This window comes from Hippocampus guttulatus, chromosome 17, assembly GCF_054856545.1.
Source record: "Hippocampus guttulatus isolate MCC_2025c chromosome 17, RoL_Hgut_1.0, whole genome shotgun sequence".
NCBI lineage: Eukaryota > Metazoa > Chordata > Actinopteri > Syngnathiformes > Syngnathidae > Hippocampus > Hippocampus guttulatus.
In genome coordinates, this window is record NC_141277.1 from 9834637 (window position 1) to 9860815 (window position 26179).

General features: G+C 41.6%; 1 protein-coding gene across 3 annotated transcripts in view; it reads left to right on the plus strand.

Moving 5' to 3' along the window:
* Positions 1–25090, plus strand: part of plppr1 (phospholipid phosphatase related 1) — a 36139-nt gene extending 11049 nt beyond the window's left edge. For 2 of the 3 annotated variants that reach the window (XM_086135148.1, XM_086135147.1), the window contains exons 2-8: positions 5234–5344; positions 10631–10819; positions 16162–16294; positions 18924–19174; positions 20936–21112; positions 23254–23385; positions 24840–25090. In XM_086135148.1, the coding sequence (XP_085991274.1) occupies positions 5285–5344; positions 10631–10819; positions 16162–16294; positions 18924–19174; positions 20936–21112; positions 23254–23385; positions 24840–24884 (987 nt within the window). In that variant the 5' untranslated portion in view covers positions 5234–5284 and the 3' untranslated portion in view covers positions 24885–25090. Of the gene's footprint in view, positions 1–5233; positions 5345–10630; positions 10820–16161; positions 16295–18923; positions 19175–20935; positions 21113–23253; positions 23386–23802 lie in introns of all 3 variants that reach the window. The other variant, XM_086135149.1, reaches the window with a different exon arrangement.
* The last annotated feature ends 1089 nt before the right edge of the window (positions 25091–26179 follow it).

A 26179-nucleotide genomic window follows, 5' to 3' on the forward strand; every position in this document is an offset into this window, starting at 1 on the left:
TCTGTACAAGAACGTGTGAAGTGCAAATGAGAAACGGAAAAAGACTTGTGGACATTTCTCTCCCATATAATTATCTCACATTGAATGTATAGCCGACAGAATACATTTCCTTTGTCACAAAAAGCTTTTCTTATTTTTAAACAGCCCAAAATGTTGTTGGTTTTTTTTTTGTTAAATTAGCCAATGGGTGGCTTTACACAGAATGCATTTTCAGTCTGGGCGTGGAGAGATCAAACACATCGCAGTCAGCAGGTGCACGCAGAGCTGAACAAAAGACTTCATCAAGAAAATCTACACACTGAATTTGAAGGAATTTGAATCAAGCAACCAATATGATGACATCACCTTGAAATCATTAAAAAAAGAAAAGAAAAAAGAAAATTTTGTTTGGTAATGAAGTGCTGCCTCCGTGAGGGAAAATAGCCTCCACTCTGTCTTTATGGGGCCGGCGTTGGCTTTGCAGTAAGTTGGAATGGAATGTCCAACTACCTTGACTCAGTTGTCATGTTTACGGATGGTGTACTTACCATTGGCCCAGCAATATGTGGGGCTGGATCACTCGCGTGAGGCAGGGCCGCCCTATCAGACAAGCTACTTGAGCACGACAAGAAATAGTGAATTAAGAGTGATATAATTGCTGGTCACTGAGGTATGCTGGCAGAAGCGTGTCAGAGTCACAGAGATGTCATTTAGCCAACTGGGGAACTTTTTTAAATCATGAAATAAATGCAGAATGTCTCCTTAAAAAAGAGGGAGAAAGAAGAAGAAGAAGAAAAAAAAGAAACGTCAGGAAGCTCCGTCATTGTGGCAGTTTAATCTTAAATCTTCTCGATATGAAGATAAAGAGATAAGAAGCTGTTGAATGCGATATTTCCTCACTCTGTTTTTTTTTAAAGTCAGTCCGGGCCCACTTTCACAAGGAGCTAAGCGACGTTTTGACAAAGTCGTTGCAGCTTGGCTGAGCGCGCAGGACATACTGATGAATCGTGACAGCGCCTGTAGGCTCCCCGGTTTGATGAACTCGCCTCCGGGACGACTGTCTGATCACCTTTCAGCCCCGACGGTTTAAAGAAAAAAAGGGCTCTTGGTTTTAAGCCTCGTGATGTCTCGAAGGTTAGTTGAAGGGTAGAAGAAATATGTCAATACTCACTACGGTGAAGTGCGACTGTGCCACGTTTGTGACTTGATCAGAACCCGGAGGCTGCTCTCGTTTTGAAGCTATTATTGAAGTTAGTGTGAGCTCACTCATGGTGAGTGGACCCTCACCACAAATTCTCTGATTGAACTAATTTGTCACACACCCTCCAGTCAAAGCATACTGTTCAACTGTTAAATTGGCATTTTGACTTGAACTTTTTTGCTCATCGGCCAGTGTCAAACTGTGTCAAGTGGCGTCTCAAGTCAGCGACTCGGCGGTTCCACTAGCCACAATTTGAATGTTGGCTAAGAGGGTTTTATGTGCAACCAACTTCTATATTCAGTGAAAGTGAAATCTTGATATTATTTGCTATCTCTTTAACTTGCTCAGCACGTTACTCATTTCTCTGTGAGCTGGGTTTCTCTTCGAGTGTGACTGTTGTCATTTGCTGGCTTTTCAGCGAATGTTGAAGAGTTGCAGTGCCTCTGATTGGTTGTGAAGTCACTCATTGTATGTCCTGTGCATGCTAAGCATCTTCTTTTGTTTTTTGACTTTAGTTTGATTTAAAAGTTTGAACAGGGCAAATTAAGATTATTTAGCCAAAATACTGAACAGCTTCTGAAAGTTGATGATGGCAAGGCATATTAGAAGCATAGGTGACATGCTTTTGTTTTGTTCTTTCAAGTATACGTTTTTTTTTTTTTGTCTTTTGAACTGTGGATTTAGAAATTAAATAGATACGTTCAAAGGAGATTTCAGATTACCGTATTTTCCGCACTATAAGGTGTTTCGGAGTATAAGGTGCACCTTTTATGAATGGCCTATTTTAAAACTGTTTTCATATATCGGGCGCATCGTATTATAAGGCACACAGAATAGAAGCTACAATAGTGGTTGCGGGTGCATTATGCATCCACTAGATGGAGCTATGCTAAAGGGAATATAATAGAATACAATACAAGACAGCTTCATTTATAGCTGTAACAAAACGCTTTACAGAATATTTTAAATACTGCGTCCACGAATTCAGAATATTGATCCATATATAAGGCACAATGGATGATAAGGCGCTCTGTCGGCTTTTGAGAAAATGGAATACTTTTAGATGCGCCTTATAGTTTTTTGGATGTAACTTTACCAACACTGAATACATACTAAGAAAACAAAAAGACGGAAAATGCTGCTTGTTTTCCAACTGTGAAGTCATTTTGACAGAGGATATTAATATATTAATACATTCATTCATTTATTCATCTTCCAAACCGCTTGATCCTCACTAGGGTCGCGGGGGGTGCTGGAGCCTATCCCAGCCGTCTCCGGGCAGTAGGCGGGGGACACCCTGAATCAGTTGCCAGCCAATCGCAGGGCACACAGAGACGAACAACTATCCACGCTCACACTCACACCTAGAGACAATATAAAGTGTTCAATCAGCCTGCCACACATATTTTTAACCGGAGCACCCGTAGAAAACCCACGCAGGCCCGGGGAGAACATGCAAACTCCACACAGGGAGGCCGGAGCTGGAATCGACCCGGTACCTCTGCACTGTGAAGCCGACGTGCTAACCACTGGACTACCGGGCCGCCCTTATATTAATACATATCTTTATTAATACATACAAATGAGTATTTAAAGCATTTGGTTGCATCTGAAGTAGGAGGAGCAGAGTTTTCCCAAAGCACAAGAGGCACTCCTACTCATATTGCTACCTGCCATAATATTAATAGACAGTGAGCCACGAGAGGCCGATTACACTGTTGAAATGCGCAGAGACAGATCGAGCGAATGTCTACAGCAGCATTTTCGAAGAATTTGCGGAGTGCAATTCAATTGACATGTCATTTGGGGCCAATGCTTGCTGTTTTAGTGAACTGGGAGAAAAAGGTCACAGCTGAAGCGCTCTTGATCCATGAACAAGCTCTGCATTGCCAGCCACTTTTCAACTGAAATGACAAAATCTAATAATCGGCCACGCTATTTGTCCACGTGTGACAATTACTGTCGTGTGTGTGTGACCTGGCCAGATGTTTTGTAGTTGCGGGTGTCGGCAACGCTGACATCGGCAGACGTTTTGTATCCTCGATGCTTTGTCTCACTGAGTGAAGCATCGGGACAGATGTGAGAGCGACGGTCAGGTTGCCGCCATCCAGTGTCATCGTGGCGTTCTCGGATTTAGCGTTGCGATGAGATGGGACAAGCACTTAGGGACTGATTAAGCCTCATCATCATCACTGTCTCGCCTGCATCTAATGACTCAATGGAATGGGGTGGGGGGGGGGGGGGGGATGCAGTTCACTATTGTTTGTCGAACTGCGACCAAAATGGTGTTCAACAAAAACAAAAAAGGCTCTTGTACAAATTTTGTTCCGTTATTAGTGGCAAGAAGTAATTTTTAAGTGATTCTCGGCAGAAAGCCGCTGACAAGAAAAATAAAACATGAAGTAAGGAAAAGCAGAATTAGGAACGCTTCCCTCTTGCTTTCCTTTCTAAGTAGGCTAACAAAAAACCTCAAGCTCCAAAAAGAAGCTCATACCAAGAAAAAAAATATATAACTCTCTGACAAGCATCCAAGAGTGATTACATAATTTCTTTGGCTGCAGGATTTAAATGAAACAATGCTGCGATGACACTTATGTATATGCTCCACTCTTATTGGTGTGTTTTTTTCCTATTTCTTTTTTTCTACATACTGTTACGCTTTGGTATGCTACATTGCTCTGGGCTATCTGGAACCCTTACAATGCCATTTTGCGACCGATTTCAAGTCAAACCTCCAGCTTACTCAGTTGAATTCTTCTTTTTAGGGTGGGGGTGTTCATTCTAGTGAGAGGTGGTCCAAGTTGATGACCTAGGGTCAAGTAAAGCACGATTGCAAGACGACATCTTGCAGCTGTCCGGGAAGCTCTTGAGAGTCCCCAGAAGGAAATTAGTTCAGTTGAAAGGACATTTGAGCTGCTCTGTTTATTCTTTTGTGCCACTGAGACAGAGGAGAAGCAGCTCAAATGTTAGCGCACAGATGTTTGGGTCGGCCTTTTATGATGGTTTCAAGGTCACTGACGTGACTGAGAACGCTTCTTGTCATTTTTATTGTGACGAATGATTTGAAACTCATTCAAACAAACACTCAATACAACCACTTGCAAATGTCCGTCCAGCGACAGTGTCAGCTCCAGAGAGCTTTCTAATTGGTTGTCGTTTAATTTCACATCAAAAATAATCAGCTGACCTTGTCATTGATCAAACAGATAAGTATCCGGGATTGGAAATTTTAGACAGCTTAACATCTCCTCCTTTCAAATGAAACTTTTCTAAGCATTAGAAAAAAACGGGCCAACTACTGACTTGGATCGTCTGTGTATATCGCGCGTTGTTTTGAGGTTTGGGTTCAGCTGTCATGAGGAGTAAGTGTGGGTACTTCAGTTATTTGACTATCTCTCTCTCTCTCTATATATATATATATATATATATATACAGTATATATTTATTTATTTAAATATAAACAAACACACAGACACGGGATGACACGATAATCGAGCTGGTGGTTCGTAGATACAAAAAAAGTGTGGGTACTTCAGTTGTTCGACTGCTGATACACGCATATATATATATATATATATATATATATACACAGTATATGTATATATTATATATATATATAAAATATATACATACATATATATATTTTTTTCGAATAAGTGAAGTTCCCACACCAGCTTACTTATCATGTCATCGTCACCCTAATTCATCACCGCCTCTTCTTTTCTCTTTTTGGCCTTTTCGAGACAATCTTACGTTTCTGGGTTGTAATGTTTTCAACAAATGTCGAAATTTCTACCTGCTCTATTTTCTTTACAGTCATCACTCTTTATTCTTCTTCACGTCCTTTTTCTGTCATACGCTGGACTTGCTTTAGGAGGGACAGGAGTGTAACTCAAAGCGCAAGAGAGAGATAGAACAAGTGAGGGTACTGTGGGCTCGAAGCTGATTTTCAACACTACTCCAACCCAAGCAACTACTCAGAATAAAATTAACCTCCTGGGCAATGTCTGACTTTTCAACAAGCGTCGCAGTGACATGTGATGTCTTTTACAGGGTGAGGTGTTGTGAATCCTGAGAGGAGAGGGCTCCTGAGGGGGAGACAAGATGGCGTCCAACCACATCCTACGAAGCTACTCCATCATTCCGTGTTTCATATTTGTAGAGGTGAGAATTTGCAAGAAGCACGACATGTACACAGAGCATGAAAATCTACACACTGAATGTGAAGGAATTCTAATCTAGAATCGGGAGATGCATGTGCATGGGAGAATTATTTAACCACTAGCAAAATGACCTTGTCCGGTAAATTTTAAACGGCTAAGTGGAGCATGAAGTATCGGGATGAGTGGAAAGCAGAATGCGCGTGCCATCCTCTATATTTAATTACCTTGTAGCGCAGGCTCGGAAATCAGAGGGATGTCTCAAGGCGCCCACAACACTCTCTGCTTCTCTCTCCAGCCCCCACCACCAAATAGTAGTTACATTCTCATTTCCCTGAGAGAAATCCTCCATAATTTGGTGTGATATGACTGCGCGATCACCATTTAACCTGATGCATTCTCCTCGCCTGACCTCTAAGTTTCGGACAGTCATCCCTCCGCATCTCGTGTGTATTTTAAATTTGCAGAGCTCCACCTTGTATTCAGGGCAGCCTTTGCACTTGTTATGTAAGAATCACATGACACTTCTGAATCTCTTTTCGCACCCGCCGGACAACAACCAAAGGACCTGAATAACATGAAAACGCAAAATATGACCCCAAAAATGTGTATGCCATTCTGTGACTATTTTGCAAGCAAGACTTCATTTTTGCACAGCATGTTCACACTCAAACATGAATAGAATTGTCATACTTGTGTTTGTCTCTTTTCTGCGAATGACATTTCCACATCTTACAAAATTGATGTGAGAACATCCTCGTAACTGATTATGATATTGATATGGCCTGAACACAGACCAGAAGGAAGTAGGATCCGACAAGCGCAGACTCAGGTAAATGATGTAAACAAACAAAAAAATGTATTTACAAAAAAGTGAAATACCAACAAAGTAAACAACATAAATCGCTGGCAACAAAAACCAGAAAAGACTAAGCATAGAACAAAAAGCGATAGCAAAAGGCGGGGTAAGACTATACACGCTCAACGGAATGAAAATACTTCAATTACACAAGCGAGAAAACCAAAAGAAATGTGACACTCTGACAGGATAAACACGTACACATAAACCAAAGCTATGACAAGAAAAACAACTATAAACAAGAGCTAGGAGTCTAGAAAATGGCATTTCGGAGATCAAGAGCAACAATCTGACAAGGAGGCTTGATTGTGGCGGTCCTTAAATATATTGGTGCTTGATTGCATGACGAGAGACAGGTGCGCAGGTGAAGGGTCACGCCCAACTCGCCAGCTGTCTGTGATATATTATTTTGACTATTTTGCAATGAGTCACGTTGACCCTTGAACATTTTTGGTCTACCAAAGAAACAAACTGGGGAGTTCATGAGGTTTTTTTTTTCTCCCTCATAAATTGTACTTTATTCATTCTCTGTGGGTCAATTTGACCTTGAAAAATATATTTCACCCTTTCATGCACTTGCTAACCGACAGGTATCAAAGTCAAGGCCCCGGGGGCCAGATCTGGCCCGCCACATCATTTTACGTGGCCCGCAAAAGCAAATCAAGCATGTCAAGTTTCATGATGCTTGCAAAAGTCTGAACCAAAATTTCAAATTTTCACATGAAATCCACATTGTTTTTGAATTCTAATTTTAAAACTAGTAATCCATCAATTTGTTGTGTATGTAATATGGGGAGGTGATTAAACACTTGGTTTCCCAGAATTCGTAACGGCCCACCAAGGGAAATCATTACTACAATGTGGCGCGCGACAAAAAATGAGTTTGACACCCCTGCTCTAACATGATAACATGATAAACTGTCCACTGTCAGTTGTCTTGGCTTGAACTCAGTGTGCAGTGTTCATTTGGACATTGCTAATCAACGCTGTGCAATTCGTCTCATTACAGGGTATTAGACGACAAAAGAGGGGTCGGTAAGTGACTGTTAATTGTGTCGGTGAAAACATCCGCGGAGTAATATAGCGTAGGTGGTCAAGCCTGCCAAAAGCTTCAAATTATTCTGTGTTGAGGCTGAAATAAATCCCAATGCTCAACAGCAGAATGCTTGTAAAACACACATACCGCTCAGGCCTATCACGAGTCTTGGAGGATGTCATATATTTCACACATTTTCACCAGTCAAAACAGTTCCCGTGTCTGTAATTAACATGCATGTGATCAGATTTTCTCAAAATATCCCAAAGGAGCAAGAACGATTGTTATCAGTGAGCTCCCGTTTTTCATTGGGCGTACATTCCAGAATCCGCGATAGATAGAGAAATAGTTCCACATTTGCCAGTGCATGAAAGGATGTTGCTGCTGATCTGCTGTAATCTTGCGCCCTGAAATTGCCTGTCAGGAACACATGGGTCTTTTTTATTAATTAATTAATCAATCAATCAATCAATTAATTAATAATTTCACACATACAGAGTGGAGCAGCTGGCCTGTGAAGTTTTGCGCAGTGTTGACAGCTTATAGCCAATTTGTGACTTCCTTCCTTTCTTGAGCCTCAAGAGCAAGTTTGTTGCCGCCTTTTGCCATTTACCTCTTTGTTGAAAAATAATGTAGGACAAAAGAGGCATCCAAATCCCAATGAGAATAAGATAGATGCTGAACTTCCTTCTCGGTGTGGTGATGTCACAATCGAATTTGGTAGGAAACTGGGGACTGACTCTGTAATTTCTTTCTGTTTGTTCTAAAGCAGGTCATGCATTAAGCGTGCTGATTGTATTTGACAATCCTCGAATCAGCAGGCACACCTCAGTCCCCTCCGAGGGACTCTTCTTGCGTGTTGTGCCCGCGCTTGCGTGGCTTTTCACAGCTGCTTCGTACATGCCCCAAAGACACGCGTGCGAGGTTAATTGAGGACTCTCAAGTCGAAATTGCCCATCGGTTTTGAATGTGACTGTGAATGATTTGTTTCCCGATATGCGCCTGATTGTTTGGTGACCAGTCCAAGACATACTACCCAAAACCATTTGCCGAGGTCAGTGGGGATTGGTTCCGCCTTAACCGGGCCACTAATGAGGATAAGCAAGACGACGTTAGGCTACAACACCTCTGGACTGTTTTGTAATGAGGGGGGGGGGGGGGGGGGATGCATGAATCAGTTTTAATCCTGCTAACAAACACAAACACAAATGACGAGGCCAATGTACCCTTTCAGGTTTGCCCTTCAAAGTCACTCAGCATAATGGCTTGCTGCAGTAACTTCATAGCTTCTTTTTATGAGTGCCGGTGTCATCAGTCTGCCCTTCCTCACAGTTGAGGAGGCACGACGCTGGCAGCAAAGAAGCACATCTGATGGAGCCGACACATTTCACAGAAAGGGACCCTTTGTCCAGGTAGAAAGGTGTCACATTAATAAGCCACATGAGCCCACATGACTTTGAATCAACCGCATACAGTTCCTGCATGTGGAGGGCTGCATCGCCGAGTTGGTCCATTTTTCTCATGCGTTTATTTGACGTCTTGTGCAGTCAGGTTCATATGTGTGCAGTTAGTGTGTTATTTGCGTTGGTTCGCTGCAGCTTCCTCCCACTGGCTAAAAACATGCAAATTAGATTGTCTACTCTCCGGTAAATTGTGCAGGTTAGATATCCCAACCGAATACATCTCATCATGACCCTACGAAGAGTAAACACTGCAGCAAATGGAGATGATGATGAAACGATATAATGTTGTCATCTATTTGCATACATAATTTGATGGAAGGTTGAGAGGAAATGCAATCACATGAATGATACAAACATGCCTGAGTGGCGTGAATATGAATTCTAAGATGGTTTTAGGCATTTCCTGAGTAAACATGACGTTGTATCGAAATCATACATCTGTTGGCAGATGCACTTATATGATTTCAGTTAATCGCACAGCCAAAAAGTAGCAAAAAATGGATGACTGGATGGATACCACAAAGTGGTTACAATGGCAGAGGGAATTAAATAACTGCCTCTCTGAGACGCGCGCACACACACACACACACACACACACACACACACACACACACACACACACACACACACACACTGTATCAACATGGCCATCTGGAGGAGGAGTATAGATGCCAAAGTATCATGCATCCTTGTTTTCTCAGTCTGCACCCTGCTGGTTATTTAGTCCAGTCTGGTTCACACAACATGATATAAATCCTCATGGATCAAACAGAAAATATTAATGAGATTAAAAATCCTTGAGAAATTGTTCAGTTTCCATTGTAGGTGCAGTAGTAATTTGGAAAGTGCACTGACCTAATATAATGTATATTTAAGTCAAAACACACTTGGGGAGAAAACAAATAAGAACAGTAGCTCGTGCTCTGCACAATTTGTGTGCAAGTGAAGAGTTGGTTTAATATTTAAGTATGTATATATCAAATGAAATGCTTTCTTCCGTGTTTTTCTGAATTATGGCGTCCAGTATCATTTACAAAAGCATTAAAAGCAAGTGGATAAATCACTGTAAAATAAAGCCCCACTCCATTCAAACGCAATTTGATTTGTACTCTTGTTGAAGCTGAAGTGAGCCTTCAGAAGTAATTTGTGTGACATCTAGTGTTGACAATCGGTATTGCAGAGATTTAGCTTGTAATATAGAACAACCGGTCTCCTCCAGAAACAAATATAATCACACTGCCCCCCCCCCCAACACACACACACAATAAAACATTAAACAGCGACGATGCAATTTGACGTGTTACTATTAGGTTTCATAAATCAAGTGTTGACATTATTCAGTATTACCGTATGTCGGATTTAGATCAGTTTCTCACGCTACGTGGATTTATATGATTGGGACCTTCTATTTTGACCAAATCCTTTGCGCGCTAACGTGAAATCGTCACACTGGTTTGCTATATAAAACCCGCAACTGATTGCCAGGAGGTTGCCTACAATTTTGGCGCATTAGCGGTGAATAATACAAATGTGGAAGCTATTCACAGAGCCACTTCCAAAACGCTTCGATACGCCTTATCATTTTGCATTCGAGCCTGGGTTCGTCATCCCAAGACTAAATATACCATACTTTATAAAAAGAAGCAAACACGCCTGCAGCTGATTCTGGAAAGAGTGGGGTAAAAAGAGCAAAGACAAAAGCTTCTTGTTGGAGGGATGAAAAGGATGAGGGGGTGCAGGAGGAGGAAAGAGAAGGAGAGAGAGTGAGAGAGACTGTTTCTGAGCGCGTTTTGGTGTTCAAAGCTTGCTAGACAAGCACAGCCGAGGAGACGAAAGGGTTGCATCCAGTTTTAGGGGAATCAACTTTGGAAATGGCAATTATGACAGATTCTTAGGTCATCGTGAGCTCACTCCAACATGTTCTTCTTCCAGCTTGTTATCATGTCTGGCACGGTGTTGCTGGCCTACTACATGGAGTGCACAGATCTTTTCAGCGTGCACGTGCAAGGCTTCTTCTGCAACGACGCCGAATTAATGAAGCCGTACCCCGGGACGGAGGAGGCTAGCTTTGTACCCCCACTCATCTTGTACTGCGTGGTGGCCGCCGCTCCAACCGCTATTGTGAGTAAAAGTGCTTCATTGCCAAAAACTTTTTGCTCAGTGCTAACTAGTCTTTTCTATAACGCTTTTCATCACCAAGGTTGCAGGTGTGCTGCGGCGTATCTCAGGAGAAAAAACTCAAAACGGTCATTGAAATATCTTGAAAGTGACAAGACTGGAATTGACCAAAATGAATTTTGGTGGACCGCAAAAGCTTTTCGGTGAATATCTTTTGGACAGATTGAGACACACCCTGAGCTTTTTGGCTAATCACATCAGCTCAGTATTTACAGATACAAGAAAAGTGTAAAAAAATATTGCACTTCCTTTGGAACAAGAGGAAGTTTGTTCACGTTCTGGGGCTGCTTCGCTAAATTCAGCACTGGATGTATTGCGTGTGTGCCGGTTGTAATGAAATCTCCAAGTCGTCAACAGGTGCAGACGTTTCACCGAGGGTTACATAAATCTTTTGATGACAGTGATTGCCTTCAAAGGTTGTGTACTAACACAGTCATTCTAAAGTGTTTTTTTTGTCCAGGCTAGCATCTTTTTTTTCAATAATTCTACTGGATCATGAATAAATAAAAGCTTGATTTATATTCATTTTAACTTTTGACAGTTTCAAGATATTTCAATGACCACTGTGGGCTTTATACTTTCGTCAGTGGGAGGGTACGTTTTACTTATTTAACTGCCTTTATACATTTTGTGCAATTTTGATACATAATTTGACGTGACTCCATCATTAATATATTCTGGAATGCGCTTGTAATCGTGTATATTTATCAGTGTTGTCAAGTGATTAACATTTTTTAACTAATTATCTGTAATTAATCACGATTAATCACATTTTTCTACTTCTACTATTTTCAACCAAGCTTGGAACAGATATTGAGGAAAATCTTGGGACTGAATAAAAACTAATCTAATCGAAAGTACGTATCGATTAGACAACTGCTATAATAGCTTTCTTTGAATAAGACTTTCTGGGGCCCCCTCAACTAAAGCACACAAAGGAAATAAAATCAATATGTGTTATTTTTTATCTGAAAGTGGGCGGACGGTGGATGAAACGGTGCCCTCTGCTGTCAGCTGAGAGCATATAAAACCTTGGTCTACTCCACACAACAGCAACTGAGATTCCAGGCGCCCTCCCACCCAACTACTGACCTGGCAAGCTGCCGAAACGAGATTAGGCATTCTTGGGCTAGTATGGCCGTAGGCATCTTTGAGATACAAAAATTCTCTTCTCCAGAAATGGGCCAACTGGCAAACATACGATGATACTAATGCAGCGTGTTATACCGGAGACAAATTCCTTGTGTGTTCTACATACTTGGCCAATAAAGATGATTCTGATTCTGATTCTGATTCTGATTCTGACATCTCCGTGTCCTAAGTATGAGAACCCACTAAGAGCACACTGGTGTTTCTCAACCAGTGTAATAATTTTATATATATACTTGACCTGTACTGTACAACAATACGGGTTCTGTTTCTATACCAGGGTACGACAATTTAAAAAACGATGCTTTCTAATCATTCTGCACATAAAATTAAACAGATCTTGATCTGAAATAAATGTGTTATGTTTTGGTAGCAGTTACCAATTGAATCTAAACCATATTTTAAACCTTTGACACATACAGTGTACAGGTAAACATATTTACTGAGCTGTGCTGACATCATAGGATGATGACAACACCACTATAATTAGAAATGAACGTAACTATGACCTGTCAGAAAGCCGAGGTGACCATGCTTGTTGTGAAGGCTCGAATTGCTCAAATAGAGACTGTGTTGTCATATTTACCGCTACTTTGTTTCCCTCCTCTGCAAGCTACACACAGTTACACAGCATAAAAGACAGGTTTCAATTCAACCTGGCGGATTCAGTTCATCACACATTTCCACGGTTAGCTGATGAAATGTGATTGAAATCATTTTTTTAATGCTTTCTATGAGCAGATGTAACGAAAGTAATGAATTTGAAGTGGTAAGTCAAAGCATCATTGGTCTTTAAAGCTAACACAGACACTCAGTCTTGGGGATGTTTTATTTTAAGAGACATTTCAATCTGCTGGAGTCGTTAAGATGAATGGAGTGCCTTGCTTGTTGATTGAATTATTTGAAATTGGTGTCTTTTAATTGCCAGTCTGACAAAATGCCCGTGCATTAACTTCTCTCGGGCAGCTTCATTCAATTTAATGAGATTTCACGATGAAACCGTTTTTGCCACATGCTTCAAATGCCGTAAAAAGAAGTGGCAAAGGTCTGCCAGTAGGTGTCAGTCTTTCTCCATTCTGGTTGTCTAGCTTGCTGGACATCGGTGATAAACTTGGTTCTAATGTGGACTATTTTCTAGCAATATGCATTTGGTTGTACAGTAAAAACAACCCGCGCGCAGGCACACATACACACACACACACACACACATTTGTCACGAGTGAGGACAAGAAATGCAGAAAATGGATGGAATGGATGAATGATGTATTCAAGGATTTTGGAAATTCATATATCGTCGTGGTCGTTTTCATGAAAATAATGTCATGCGTCACAAGGTTACACTGACCGATGAACTATGCTTTGTGATATACAAAAACAAGATCTGGAAGTATGTTAATTTGTCGTATCCATTTGCCACCTTAGCTAATTACTGTGCCTCATCAGTCCTTTGCTTTCCTACACACCAGATCCAGAGGAGCATCGTGATTGGCCAGGATATGTGCCAGTCAATGTGATTAGTGGAGAGTGCTCATGACTGACGGCCTTTTTCCATTTTCCCCTAATTTCATTTTTCATGTGATTATTTACATAAAGCTATCCGTAAACCTTATGAATCCATTTAGAGGCCTGTCCCCCGCCAGCTTCACTCCCACCCCCCTCTCCCCCCGAGGAGTGCTGCGTCAGCTGCCCGTGTTCAATTTAACACCACTCATCACTTCCTCTTTTACCTCGTACACATGTATTTTCTCTTCTTCCTAATTGTGCCCTCCGAAAGTGCTTTGTCAGGAGTTACAGTTGACTCTGCACATCGCTCGTCTCCTCATGCGTCTGAAACCACGCCAATCAGAACTCATGATGGCAAGGATGGGATGTTAGCCAATTAGCAAACAGCCGGAATGTTCTCCAATGCCTCTTGTCTGAGAGTTTCTCTCTTTTGCTTGTATGTATTTGTTACCTGCACTCAAACTATTGAAAAGACTGCTGCTGCAAAAATAAATAAATAAATGAAAATCTCAACATGACCCTGAATTGATCAATCACCTCGATCAAGCATTCTGCTACCAAGCCAAAAATATATTTAAATGTGTTTTGTTTCATAACAAATAATGAATGAATTTATGTTGTCATTGGCATTGGAAGAGAAATTAGAACTTTTAAAAGTCCATCAGATGAAAAAAGACGGCGGATTCCAGTGAGCAGGAAAATGAAATCCTAATGGGCACGTTTCACAGCCTCACAATGGGGAGATCTCGGTTCAAATGTTCTTCGCTTGCATGTGGTTTCTCTGGGCACTCTGGCTTCCTCCCACTTTCCCAAAACATCCACGTGAGGCTAATTGACTACTGTATTCCAAATTTCCGTATTTGGAAAGTCAAGTGTGAATGTTTGTCCGTAGGTGACCTGCGATTGGCTGGCGACAAGAAAAAAAAGGAAATCCTGAAGAAAAACACTGTAAAATGAGAGTGGGAAAGGGCTTTCATGCATAACTGATTTATGTATTGAGTTATTTGTTTCTTCCTTGAAGGGAGACATATTTGTTTCACAGTTTTGGGCATTATCTTGCTAGATGACAAGATTAAGCCAAAAGGCTGCAGTGCAAGAAAACAAATACCGCACAGAATTGATTGGTTGCATCAGCAGTTACCAAAATGACTTTTTGCCATCATCATTTTGAATTGCATCCCACTTCTGGCTTTTGGAATCCAGCTGGCTGCACGCCTGCACACAGCTTGCAACAGTAAAGCTAAGCGAAGGATGATATGTGCACTGTACTTAACTCATTCACTCCCAAAGACGTTTTTAAACGTCTTTTCAGACTCGGTCCAGAATTGGCTTGTACTGAATGAGTTAAGTTGGAGAAACAAAATCCCAAAGAATGTTGTGTTGCCTCAAATAGTTGAGTTTGTTTGGTGGTCACAAAGGGTTTGCTCTTTGGCAGCACCTTACGATGGAAGGAAAAGGCAACATTCATCAATGGTGGCTTCCCTCCAGGGATGTCAGCATGTCGTACTAAGTGTGTGAAGAAGTCGATATGCACCAAAAGAGTGGGCTGAATATGATGGCCGGTTGCAATCCGTCATTTTAATGTCACAGGTGAAGTGTTTTATGGACTTTCAAGGGTATTGCCAACCTGCGCTTCCGTTAATTACTCTGCCAGTGTTATGAAGACACATGAAGCTGCTCTTTGTGTTTCCCGTCAGGGAACGTTTGCGGTTAAATGTGAACAAGTCACATCATTTCATTCTGTGTACCAAGCAAAATGTGTTCAGGCACATGTTTCTCTATTTAGGATGAATGCATGAATGTGTATTCACCTTATGGCAGGCAATTCCGGTCTGTGTTTATGTCACAATGAGTTTGAGAGCCGCACGCTGGTTGTCAGGCATCGTCCATTTGAAGATTTAGCCTTCGTGATGATGACTCGATGGGATGTGAACCTGCCCTAAAGCCTTCAACAAATCCGAGCCACAACATGTACAACACAACAGTTTGTGTGCCTTAACTATTAAAAAAGAAAAATCCATCACCAAATGACCACATAGCCAAGATGAGACAAGAGTCTTCCTTCAAGATTTTGTTCTTGGCATCTATTAATCCTTTGTCTTCACCTTTATTCTCCAAATAGATCGGGGAGAAGGAATTAGTAACACACCCAAGACCACAGACAAATCGGTCACAGGTGGTTTTGGAGACAGCCGACAATCGTATCTTTGCTGACTTTCATGGCAAAGGAGTAAATCAGATGCAAATTGGGCTCGATTAACGGCTTTAATCTTGCATTTAATCGACAGCACCATGAAGAATAAAACAACTGGTGCTATCTGCAAATCTCCACAAACGTGGACAAAGTTGTTCCGAGGGGGGGTTGCGTTCAAGAAAAACAGTGAAGGACATTGTGAGGGTCAGAGGGAAGTCTGTTATGAACACAAACACACCCCGCAGCCTTGCTCACTGGAGGAATTTCATTTCGTGTGTCCAGCAGCGGTTTTTCCATCAGAGGTAATGAAATGTCACTGCCGTAATAGAGCCGAGCAAAGACTGCATTAAGAAACGCTGCTTGTGTACACAAGAGCCGCCTGCGAACTCAATGTTGTCTCTGGCCCGTATTATAACACATCTCTTTTGTGGGTTTGTAGATTTTCGTTGGGGAGGTGTCCATGTACGCCATGAAATCCACACGGGAATCTCTCTTGGCCCAGGAGAAGACCATCGTAACTGGCGACTGTTGTTACCTTAACCCTCTTGTTCGCCGCGTCATACGCTTCATCGGTATGGACGCCTTGTCAAAGTCACACTTCTCACATATTCACAAACCGCAATTCATATTTGAGGTCCTGGAAGCTTAACTTATTCATTGCACATACACAGTGCAAAAAAGTATAAGCCCCTTTCCTGATTTCTGTGTTCTTTGCATATTTATCACACACGGCGATTTCATTTCATCAAACCCATTTTCATATCACAATGGGACAACCCCGTGAAATACAGAATGCAGTTTATAAATACCAATTTAATTTATTTAGACACCCTCCCAAAAAAAATCTGTTTTGGGAAAACGGAGTTATATTTCACAGGCACCCTAACATGACATTTGTTGAATCAAGAAATCACACAAATTTACATCCGGACTGGAAGGTTTGAAGGTTTTTTTTTTCTTATATGTCTAAATAAATTTCCGTATTTTCTGCACTATAAGACGCTTCGGATTATAAAGCGCACCTTCAATGACTGACCTATTTTAAAACTGTTTTCATATATATGGTGCATCGCATTATAAAGCGCATAGAATAGAAGCTACAGTAGTGGCTGAGGCGGCGTATTTTTATTTTGGAAGCAATGGACCGTGTGCTGCTTCAGCCCATACTGCTGGGAACACCTGAATTCCTCGCCTAACTAATTTTTTTGTTTATGTAGCCTATATTTAATTGCTTCGTGAAATAAAATCACCAATTTCCATGAATAGAATGACACCACTTTCCAGCATATTGTCCTGTGTATTTTTCCACATACGGTCCTTCAATTCTCTCCTGTAAAACTCTGAAGGGGAAAAGCATTCAATATTCACAATTTTTTTTCCAAATTGCACATCTGTAGATGCCAACGCATACATTTGAAAAATAATTCCATATACCAATAACTCTTGGATTCAACTGATGTCGTCGAGGCCTTCAGTTTGTTCAGCAGTTCCTCATACAGCGGTTTCTCACACAGTCTGCAGCCTTTCTTCTGCGTTGCCAAAACAGTCCCACAACAGATGGGACTACAAGACAAAGTCATTTAATGGCTAAGCAAGCCTGATAATCAGCAGTTGTATTTCACAGTGAAATCAATACACGTGTTGCTAAGATTCACTGGGCTGAAGATGTCAATTGCAATAAGCATATTGGCCATGCACGTATCCGCGTGTGTTAGGCGGACCTAGATGCATGCAAGCAAAGCAGGAAGGTAGGGAATTATAGATCTCAAAACATACTCTATTTTCCACACAAAAACAAAAAAATGCAAACAAGGTATGAGGAACGAATAAGAATACAAATTCAACCATTCAACCGACGGCAACTCGAACAACTCAACACAATTTAACTGTGATTATCGGGCACCAGATATCGTAAAAAAAGGCAGTCAGGGAAAACATGACTAAACAAAATCTAATCCAAAGAAAATAAACAAAACACTGATCATTACGGATTTATTTGAATTCGCTAGAAAAGCCACAACATTGCAAGAAGAAGGACAGACTTGAAGAGCAAGTGGAGACCGAAACAGATTCACACACACGCACACCCAAAAAAAGGAGTCGACAATTAATCTTAATGAACCGACTCAACGGCACCAATAAAGCCGATTAAATCTGAATCGATAATTTTGCAACCCATTTAAGCATGCTTCAACCCCTTCCTTGCTAGTGGACTTCTTTCTATTTGCTTTTGCTAACACCTCGAACGTTTCACCCTGTTTGACCTAAAATAAAATAAAATAAAACACTTAGCTCTCCAAGGTTACATTCAGGCTGCAGGCCTAAATGCTCAATAGTTTTGTTTTGTTTGTTTGTTTTGCTGTGTGTTTGTGGGGGGGGGGGTGTAATATGATTGCAAAAATGAGTACACCACAAATCGAAAGTTTGGATATCTCTGACTAGTAGTGTGTATTTGTATTACCACTGTAACATTATGCAACAGTTTTTGAGCATTAATGCAGGAAAAAAAAACTTGAATACTGATTATTAAAATGCACGTCACACAACACTGCAGTAAAATAATTTTAAAAAATCTTGAAATAAAAGTTTAAAAATTAATAGTTCTTAAAGAATTAAATGTAAACGTATTGCACGAATATAAAGTTAAGTAAAGTTAAATACAACTGAGCTAAACTTGGACAGTGCTTCATACCCCTAGAGGGAGCACTTCTACACTGTTTGAAAATGCTCCAATAACGGTTTTATATCCTTTTGTTAAATGTCAGGATTCTATGCTCCACATAGCTGCAAACTTCATCATTCTAACCAATCACTTGCCAGATGAAGGCTTTATTGAGAATACGACAAAGTTGTTTAGTTTTCATTAGCAGTAAACTAATAAGCATTTATTTACGCACTTGCCCAGTGTGTCATAACAGCAAATTAAAATGGGCTTTCATCAGTGGGCCACAGGCTTTCTGTTACATCACTGCGCCGCATCTAGTGGGGTAAACTACATTTATTTGAGCGTATATCATCTAGGTTATTACTTTAATTAAGTAAAGGTGTTGAAATGGTGGCGTTTTCTGCAGCGGAGATGCTGATTTTGGCCGGGCCGCTGAGCCCGTAGCCCAATTTCACACTGTACGTCAACCCTGTCATTACATAATATTGTGCAGCGCTTTTCCACTTTTCACAATGTTATTCTTTGTGTGTCCGTAGGTGTGTTTGCGTTTGGCCTGTTTGCCACAGACATTTTCGTCAATGCGGGCCAGGTGGTCACGGGTGGTCTCTCGCCCTACTTTCTGTCCGTGTGCAAGCCGAACTACACCGGCACTGAGTGCCGTTTGAACCACCAGTTTATCACGAACAGCAACATCTGTACTGGCAACTCGATCATTGTCGGGAACGCCCGCCGCTCTTTTCCATCCAAAGACGCCTCCCTGAGCGTTTACTCTGCTGTTTACCTGACGGTGGGATTTCTTTTCCCTTTACTTTCATGTCATTGTGTTCATTTTAAATATTGACTGCTGCTGGAAGGTTTACATGCCTCCACTTAAGTATTCTTTAGGAGGGAGCAGGCATTTTGGGTCCTGTTTACCCAGCCGACCCCTAAAAAAAATGTTCAAAGGATTGTTCCCAGGCAGGGCTTTTCGGGAAAAACATCAACTTGTAGTCTCGCTGACCAAAATGCCTTTCAGCTACTACAAAATAGTGTGTGTGTGTGTGTGTGTGTGTGTGTGTGTGTGTTAATAAACTGAAGCATCAATCCACAGAGGTGTTTGTTCTTGCGGGGAGAGCAATACACCCTTGAAACACGGTTGAAAAAGTGTCACAATTCAAAACATTGCCTTGATCACATCTGGCTTGTGAAATAAACCATACAACATTAAATCTTGCAAACCGGTCACCTCTCTCAACACTAACACCAAGTGCAAAGGCCACATTTGAAAAAATATATACCGTATTTTCTGCACTATAAGGTGCAGCGGAGAATAAGCCGCACCTCCAATGAATGGCCTATTTTAAAATGGTTTTCTTATACAGGGCACACTGCATTATAAGGTGCATAGAATAGAAACTACAATAATGGATGCACTTGTGTTATGCATCCACCAGATGGGGCTACATCTAATGGGGCTAAAGGGATTCAATACAATACAATACATCTTTATTTATATTGTGCTTTCACAACTGTTGCAGCTATAACAAAGCGCTTCACAGATCATTTTAAATACTATGTCCAAGAAATCTGAATATTGAACCTTATATGAGGCGCATCGGATTATAAGGCCCACTGTTTGCTTTTGAGAAAATTAAATGCTTTTAGGTGCGCCTTATCATGCGGAATATACGGTATATATTTTCCTAGCTCCTGGGAAAATAGAATCGACGGCCACACACAAAGGGAGGAAAGAAAACAAGGCTCTTCACATGAAAAGCCATTTGTCAGAATGCTAAAACCCACATTTCTAGATGTGTAATATGTTTACATCAGCGCTGCTCTCAACAGAGCCCAGGAGCCAATATGAATTTACATCGTTTTAAATTGCGTGATACATTTTCACAAAATGAAATCAGTACACATTAAGTGACAACATCATTAGGCATCTTTGATTGTGAAATAAAGTTCAAATACAACAGAACAGATTGCAAGTTTTCCAAATGTCACATCCTAAGGACAAAAAAAAAAACAAAAAAGACTGTAAGGTCAAAAGGCTTTTGCCATTTGAGTTTTGAAAGTATCCCAAGTTTGGACAGGGCTAAATATTCCATCAATGGATAGCTTCCCGCTTGCATTCTATTTGTTTTCATTTCCGTAGGTGCGGACCTAATCTGTCTCGAAACTGTGGTGGTCTCAGTACGGTTCCCAACAAACTCTGGCATTTTGGCAAGGCATTTTGGTTTGCTTTGCCTTGATTTTTTTTAAAGTGTCACAATATACCAATGCAGGGCATAAACAAGTCAAGTTTACAAACCTATCATGTCAGGAAATCAAACCACGGGCGTGAAAGCAAACTACCAGCAAATGTGTTTTTCAATGTACAGTATGTTGTACAGTCTCAATTCAGAGTTATAATTTGCTGCTCTTGCTAATAAGGTCATCGAGCTCAAAGGATGCCAGTTTTGGCCATTCCTCCAACACCATTTTGTTCAAATTGAAAAATCTGTGTTGACAAGAAACATCTGCGGCCCGATGGCAGTCTAAACAACTTTCTATCTTAACTTTCCAGATGTACATCACCAGTACGATCAAGACCAAGTCCAGTCGCTTGGCCAAGCCTGTACTTTGTCTGGGCACTCTCTGTTCAGCCTTCCTCACCGGACTCAACCGGGTTTCAGAGTACCGAAACCACTGTTCAGACGTGGTGGCTGGATTCATACTGGGATCAGCAGTTGCACTTTTTCTGGTGAGGACAATGTGAATTAGAGAAATGTGAAAATAGATTCTGATCGCGACGTTCTTATTTCCCTTTTTCTATATATGTTTTTAATCTTCTGAAGCCTTTTTTAGGCCTAATCCCAAATGACTAATTAAATTATTAATTCAAAGGTTTACCACGTTCTGTAACTCAGGATTGACCTGTTGTTGGTGCCATCTCTGTTTTGAGTGCAAGGCAAATCACACTCGCCGTTTTAGGGTCCCTCCACCCCCCTTCCCAATTCAAAACCAATTTGTTCCACAGTCTCAAGTGCTTCATTAGATGTAATTGCTGTTTGGTCCTCATGGCTGAAGAGAAGATAGGAGAAGAGGGAGACGACAGACCGAAGACTGACAACACGACAGAGGAACGGGAGCCCTACTGGCACAGAGCATCATTTTAATCAGGGGATTGGATTGTTCCCTCTGCCAAGGTTTTAACCTGCATCCGTCTGTTTGTTCGTCCGTCTGTCAGCAAGTTCCTGCAAAAACTGGTTTGACTGCAAAAAAAGCTGATTTGCCTCACGGGGGGAGCTTGCACAGGGCTGCTGTCAATACAAGACTGCGCTTGTACTTAATCACAAAGCATTTTTAGCTGTTGATGTCCAACTCGTTGCTTCGGAAATCAAGGAAAGTGTTGGGAGACTCCGTGTCCAATTTTTGGTCTTTTGTCCAGACGTGGTGAACATGCTGGGCCGAATGACGAAGGCCGCTGTAACCGTCTGTGCAACTCGGTACTGTAGATTAAATTAGATGGATGGATTGCTAGATCGATCGATACTACACTATAATACCCTCTCACACCACAACAAAAACAAACCCCAAAAAAGCCTTCTAGATGGATCTCTGAATGTAACAGACATTGACCAGCAATAAAATGGCCTCGTGTTGAAGAGTCCTGGCATAGTCACCTCACCTGTGACCCTGAACAAGATGAGCATTCACAATTCAAAACTGAAAAGATGGACGGACTGGAAGACAAGAGAGTGAGGGAGGTTAGCTCATGCAGAGCCGCGTTTTGTCATCCTTCTTTTTTAAACGGGACCTTGAGGTTTGTTTGACTTCAGTATCATCATAAATTGTCTGCCCCGTTCATGGCCACTGTAGAACCCATTTGTTGGTGTCACAGACACAGGTCGAGAGGATCGATTATCTTCGTCTCTGCACAAAACGTCATGGAGATGTTAAATTGGATTCTCTGTGTTGCTGCCAAATAAACAATCCAGCTGAGTTTGGGTGACAGGAAAAACAAATCGGAGCGAAGATTGCCTCTCACTTTAGTTGGGAGTTTTCAAACAAGACGCTGCGTGGATGGTTTATTTAAAATGAGGTTTCTTGCACAGAATCAGATACGATCTGTCATGACCACAAAGTGACCATCTGGATTAATATTGAACACACAGTGTTTGGATTCACGGTACCACCCTGCATGGGTTGATAAAGACCAAGAATGTTTTGTTTTTGGAGAATTCCAATATACATGTTAATAAAATCACAAAAGGGAACTTCTTTCATCGCCATATTTCCTCTCTCTGAGTGAACTTTAATTTTTTGGAGCACTTTAACAACAACCGCGGCTGTAACCAAGTGCACATAACATCAAACATGAAACAAACCAATTAACAACAAAATAAATGAAATGGATGTACCATACAGTGTCGAAAAAAAGCTCTCTTGGCATACCGGAGGTCCCAAATTGTATTGCTCGTTATGTGAACTTCATATCCGATGAGAGAGATTCTGGAAGACTCTTTAAGTGACGACTATGAGGGCTACTCCAACGCACTCCACAATTGCCGCAGATTTTCTCCTGGCGTGCCGCATCGAAAATGCCAGATTACTTTCGATTTTGCCATAATGAAAAACATGGACAGGGAATATGGTGTATTATTAACTACTTTGTGCACTCGCATTGTTTTAGGAACATTACAGATTGGCCAAGACAGAGCTGCATACACAACTTCCAAGAGGTCTTCAAATAGTCTCCCCTGAACACCTTCTTTTTGGTATCTAATCCCCCCTAAATGCCTGCGTGCGGACGTATGTGTGAGGTCACTTGATCCCCGTGGATCAGCGCACCACATTTGCACCCAATCTGCTCCGTACTGACTCGCCTTCATGTTGACTCAGGGTGTGTGCGTGGTGAACAACTTCAAAGGCGTCCACGGTGCCACAAGCAAACAGAAGAGCGAAGATTACCGCGGCCTCCCCCTGATGACTTTCCCTCGCGTCGAGAGTCCTCTGGAGACCCTCAGTGCACAGGTACAACCTTTTGCATTGTTTTGAGTCTCTCAAAGCTTTCAGGATACAGATTTTCATTGAACTGCTCTGCAATTTGCCATTGTTTAGTCTGTGTGTGTGTGTGATTGATTTTGATTTTTAGGACAGAAAGCTTTTCTTTCTTTCTCTACAAATGGCTCATCAACAAAGCACGGGCATGTTTGCATGTACCTTGTCCTCGTCTCCCCAATGAAACACTTAACAGAAGCATTCCTGACACTCACCTGATGATGTTTTCCTCTTTCCATTCACCACAACCCTCCCACCCTCCACCCTCTCCCCTTTTCCGTCCCCCCTCCCAATTCCTTTTGTTGTGCCTAAAAACTTCCTCCGTCCTCATCCCTCTTTACCCCCCCCCCCCCCCCCCACCACCACCCTCCCCTTCACAACCATTTTCAGAACCACTCGGCATCAATGACGGAGGTCACATGACTAAGGGGGCAGCACCGGGTCACGTTTGCGTCTCAGCAGCACTTCCAGACACAATGAAGGACGCATGTCACGTGACTTCGATTGCTTACCAAAATCAAACCCTGATCTATCTGTCTAGTTCACCCCCCCGGCGGGACGAAATCCACCATGTTTTGTGATGGGCATCCGTGTTACAAAACAAACGCAAGCACAGATTGTTTTTCTTCATAACAACTCATTGGGGCATTTATGTTCCTCCGAGGTGTTCTGTTTTTCGTTGGAGGTTGGTGTTTTTGCACATTTTGTATGAGCGATTGCTGTTTTCCCGAGCCTGACAGCGTTCCGCCTGCACACCTCTGTGTTGCATCACATCCTGTCAGGTGACTTCCCTACGTTCACCACGTCCCCGTCCAGTCCTGTCCCCATCAGTCTGAAAATGTGCTATGGAACACGAGCAATGTCGATGTTGTCATTCTGTGATGTTTGTCATTTGTACAGAAAAAAAAAGAGAGAAAGAGAATCGTTCTTTTTTTATTATGGATGTATATGAATTGACCAAGTCGGTCGAATTTTGTAAAGATGTTTTGTTAATCTGTACTATTACAGTGCTGGATCACCAGCAACGTGTATGTCGCGACGCGGTATCCCTAAAAACTGAACATCATTTCATATTCAAATAACAAATCTCAGCAAATGGCCTAAAATTTTAACGATATGTGTCAAAACAAACATGAAGTTCAAAGTGAGACATGAAATGATGTTACCGATGTCTTTTGTTTTTTTTAGGGACCCTTTGGAAGTGTTCACTTTTAAGTGTATCTGGATTCAGGTTTTGTTGATCGGATTTTCTTTTCGGAGAGGTTCTGCTGGGCTCGCGAGTGCCAGACCACTCCGAAACGAAATCCCAGTCTGTACACTGTAGAAACATGTTTTGGGAGAGTAAATGGCTTGCTCTAAGAACTGGCTAAGCCCTTTTCAAAAATTGTGAACCAGGCTAATGACCTTCTTCACCTTTCCTTCTCGAGGTGTCCCTCCCACACCCACCAGTGGATTGTGATGCAATGTTGTGACTCCATTTCCTCTTGGAAGAAAAACGCCCAGCATGAAGAGCGAAGTCAAGATGTTTTATAAATATTCAGGATTTGAATTATACGCTTCAACATTGTGATTATCATTGTATTTTATGATGTTTCAAAGGAACTCGTTTCATTTCAAAATGCTGCACATTATTTTATTTTCATTGTTTTGTTCTCAAATGAAATAGTCTGTAGCAACAGTGTGGTCTCCCGTGTGTGTTTTTCCCTGAAATCTGAAATGTCTTTGGTTGTGTATGTGTTTGTGCAGTATAGAGTGAAGGCCAAAAAGATGTATAAATCGCATTTTAACGTTCCAAATCTAATTTGGGTTAAAGAACTTCAACATCCTTATTTGTTGCCATTACAGAAGCATTAAACGTGTATTTTGTAATGACCAACTCTGCTGTGGCCTTAAATACACCAGCGAAGAATTGAAAGTCCCCACTTAATTCCCCATGCATGTTTCTGGATTGTGGGAAGAAGCCAGACTACCTGGACAAAACTCAAACAAGCACGTGGAGACATGAAAACTCCACGGCCAGAGCCGAGCTGACCGCTGTGCGTTGCATTGATCTTATTATTAAGAGGAATACTGTATTATACCTCAATGTGCAACTCAGGGCTGTTTGACGCAGTGCACGAATAAAGGAAATGAGTTTTCTATCATCTCCCGGAGAAACACACACACACACACACCTTCATTCATAAAACAGAAACATGAAAGTCATGATAATTTCATAAAGGTTAAGTGTTAGATCTCATTTTGTGTTTCAGAATACTAATTATAATATATAAAATAATAACAATAATAAGTCTGATGGTGTAGTGGTACACTCGCCGGATTTGTGTGCGGTCAGCTTGGGATCGGTTCCCGCGCATTGACGGGATAATGCGGGTGTGAATGGTCGTTTGTCTCTGTATGTGCCCTGTGCCTGACTGGCGATTGGTTCAGGGTCTGCCTTCCGCCAAAGTCAGCTGGGATAGGCTCCTGCAACTCGCCGTGACCCTGTTCAGGATAAGCGGTGTTGAAAATGGATACACGGAGGGATAATACTAATAGAAGTTTAATGGTGCGTTACTTCATAGAGGAGAGCTCCTATTGGCTGCGCGGACCCAAGGGGTCATAGATTGCTGGCTTTATTGAAATATAAAGGAGACATAGAGAATCTTGGCAGCAGCAACGTGTAGCGTTGAGGAAATGTGCTGACCAGTTCACAGCCTGAAGACTTCACGTCATGTTGCACTGAAGCATCGTCCAAACAAAATGTTGACTTGTGTTGTTAGCAAAC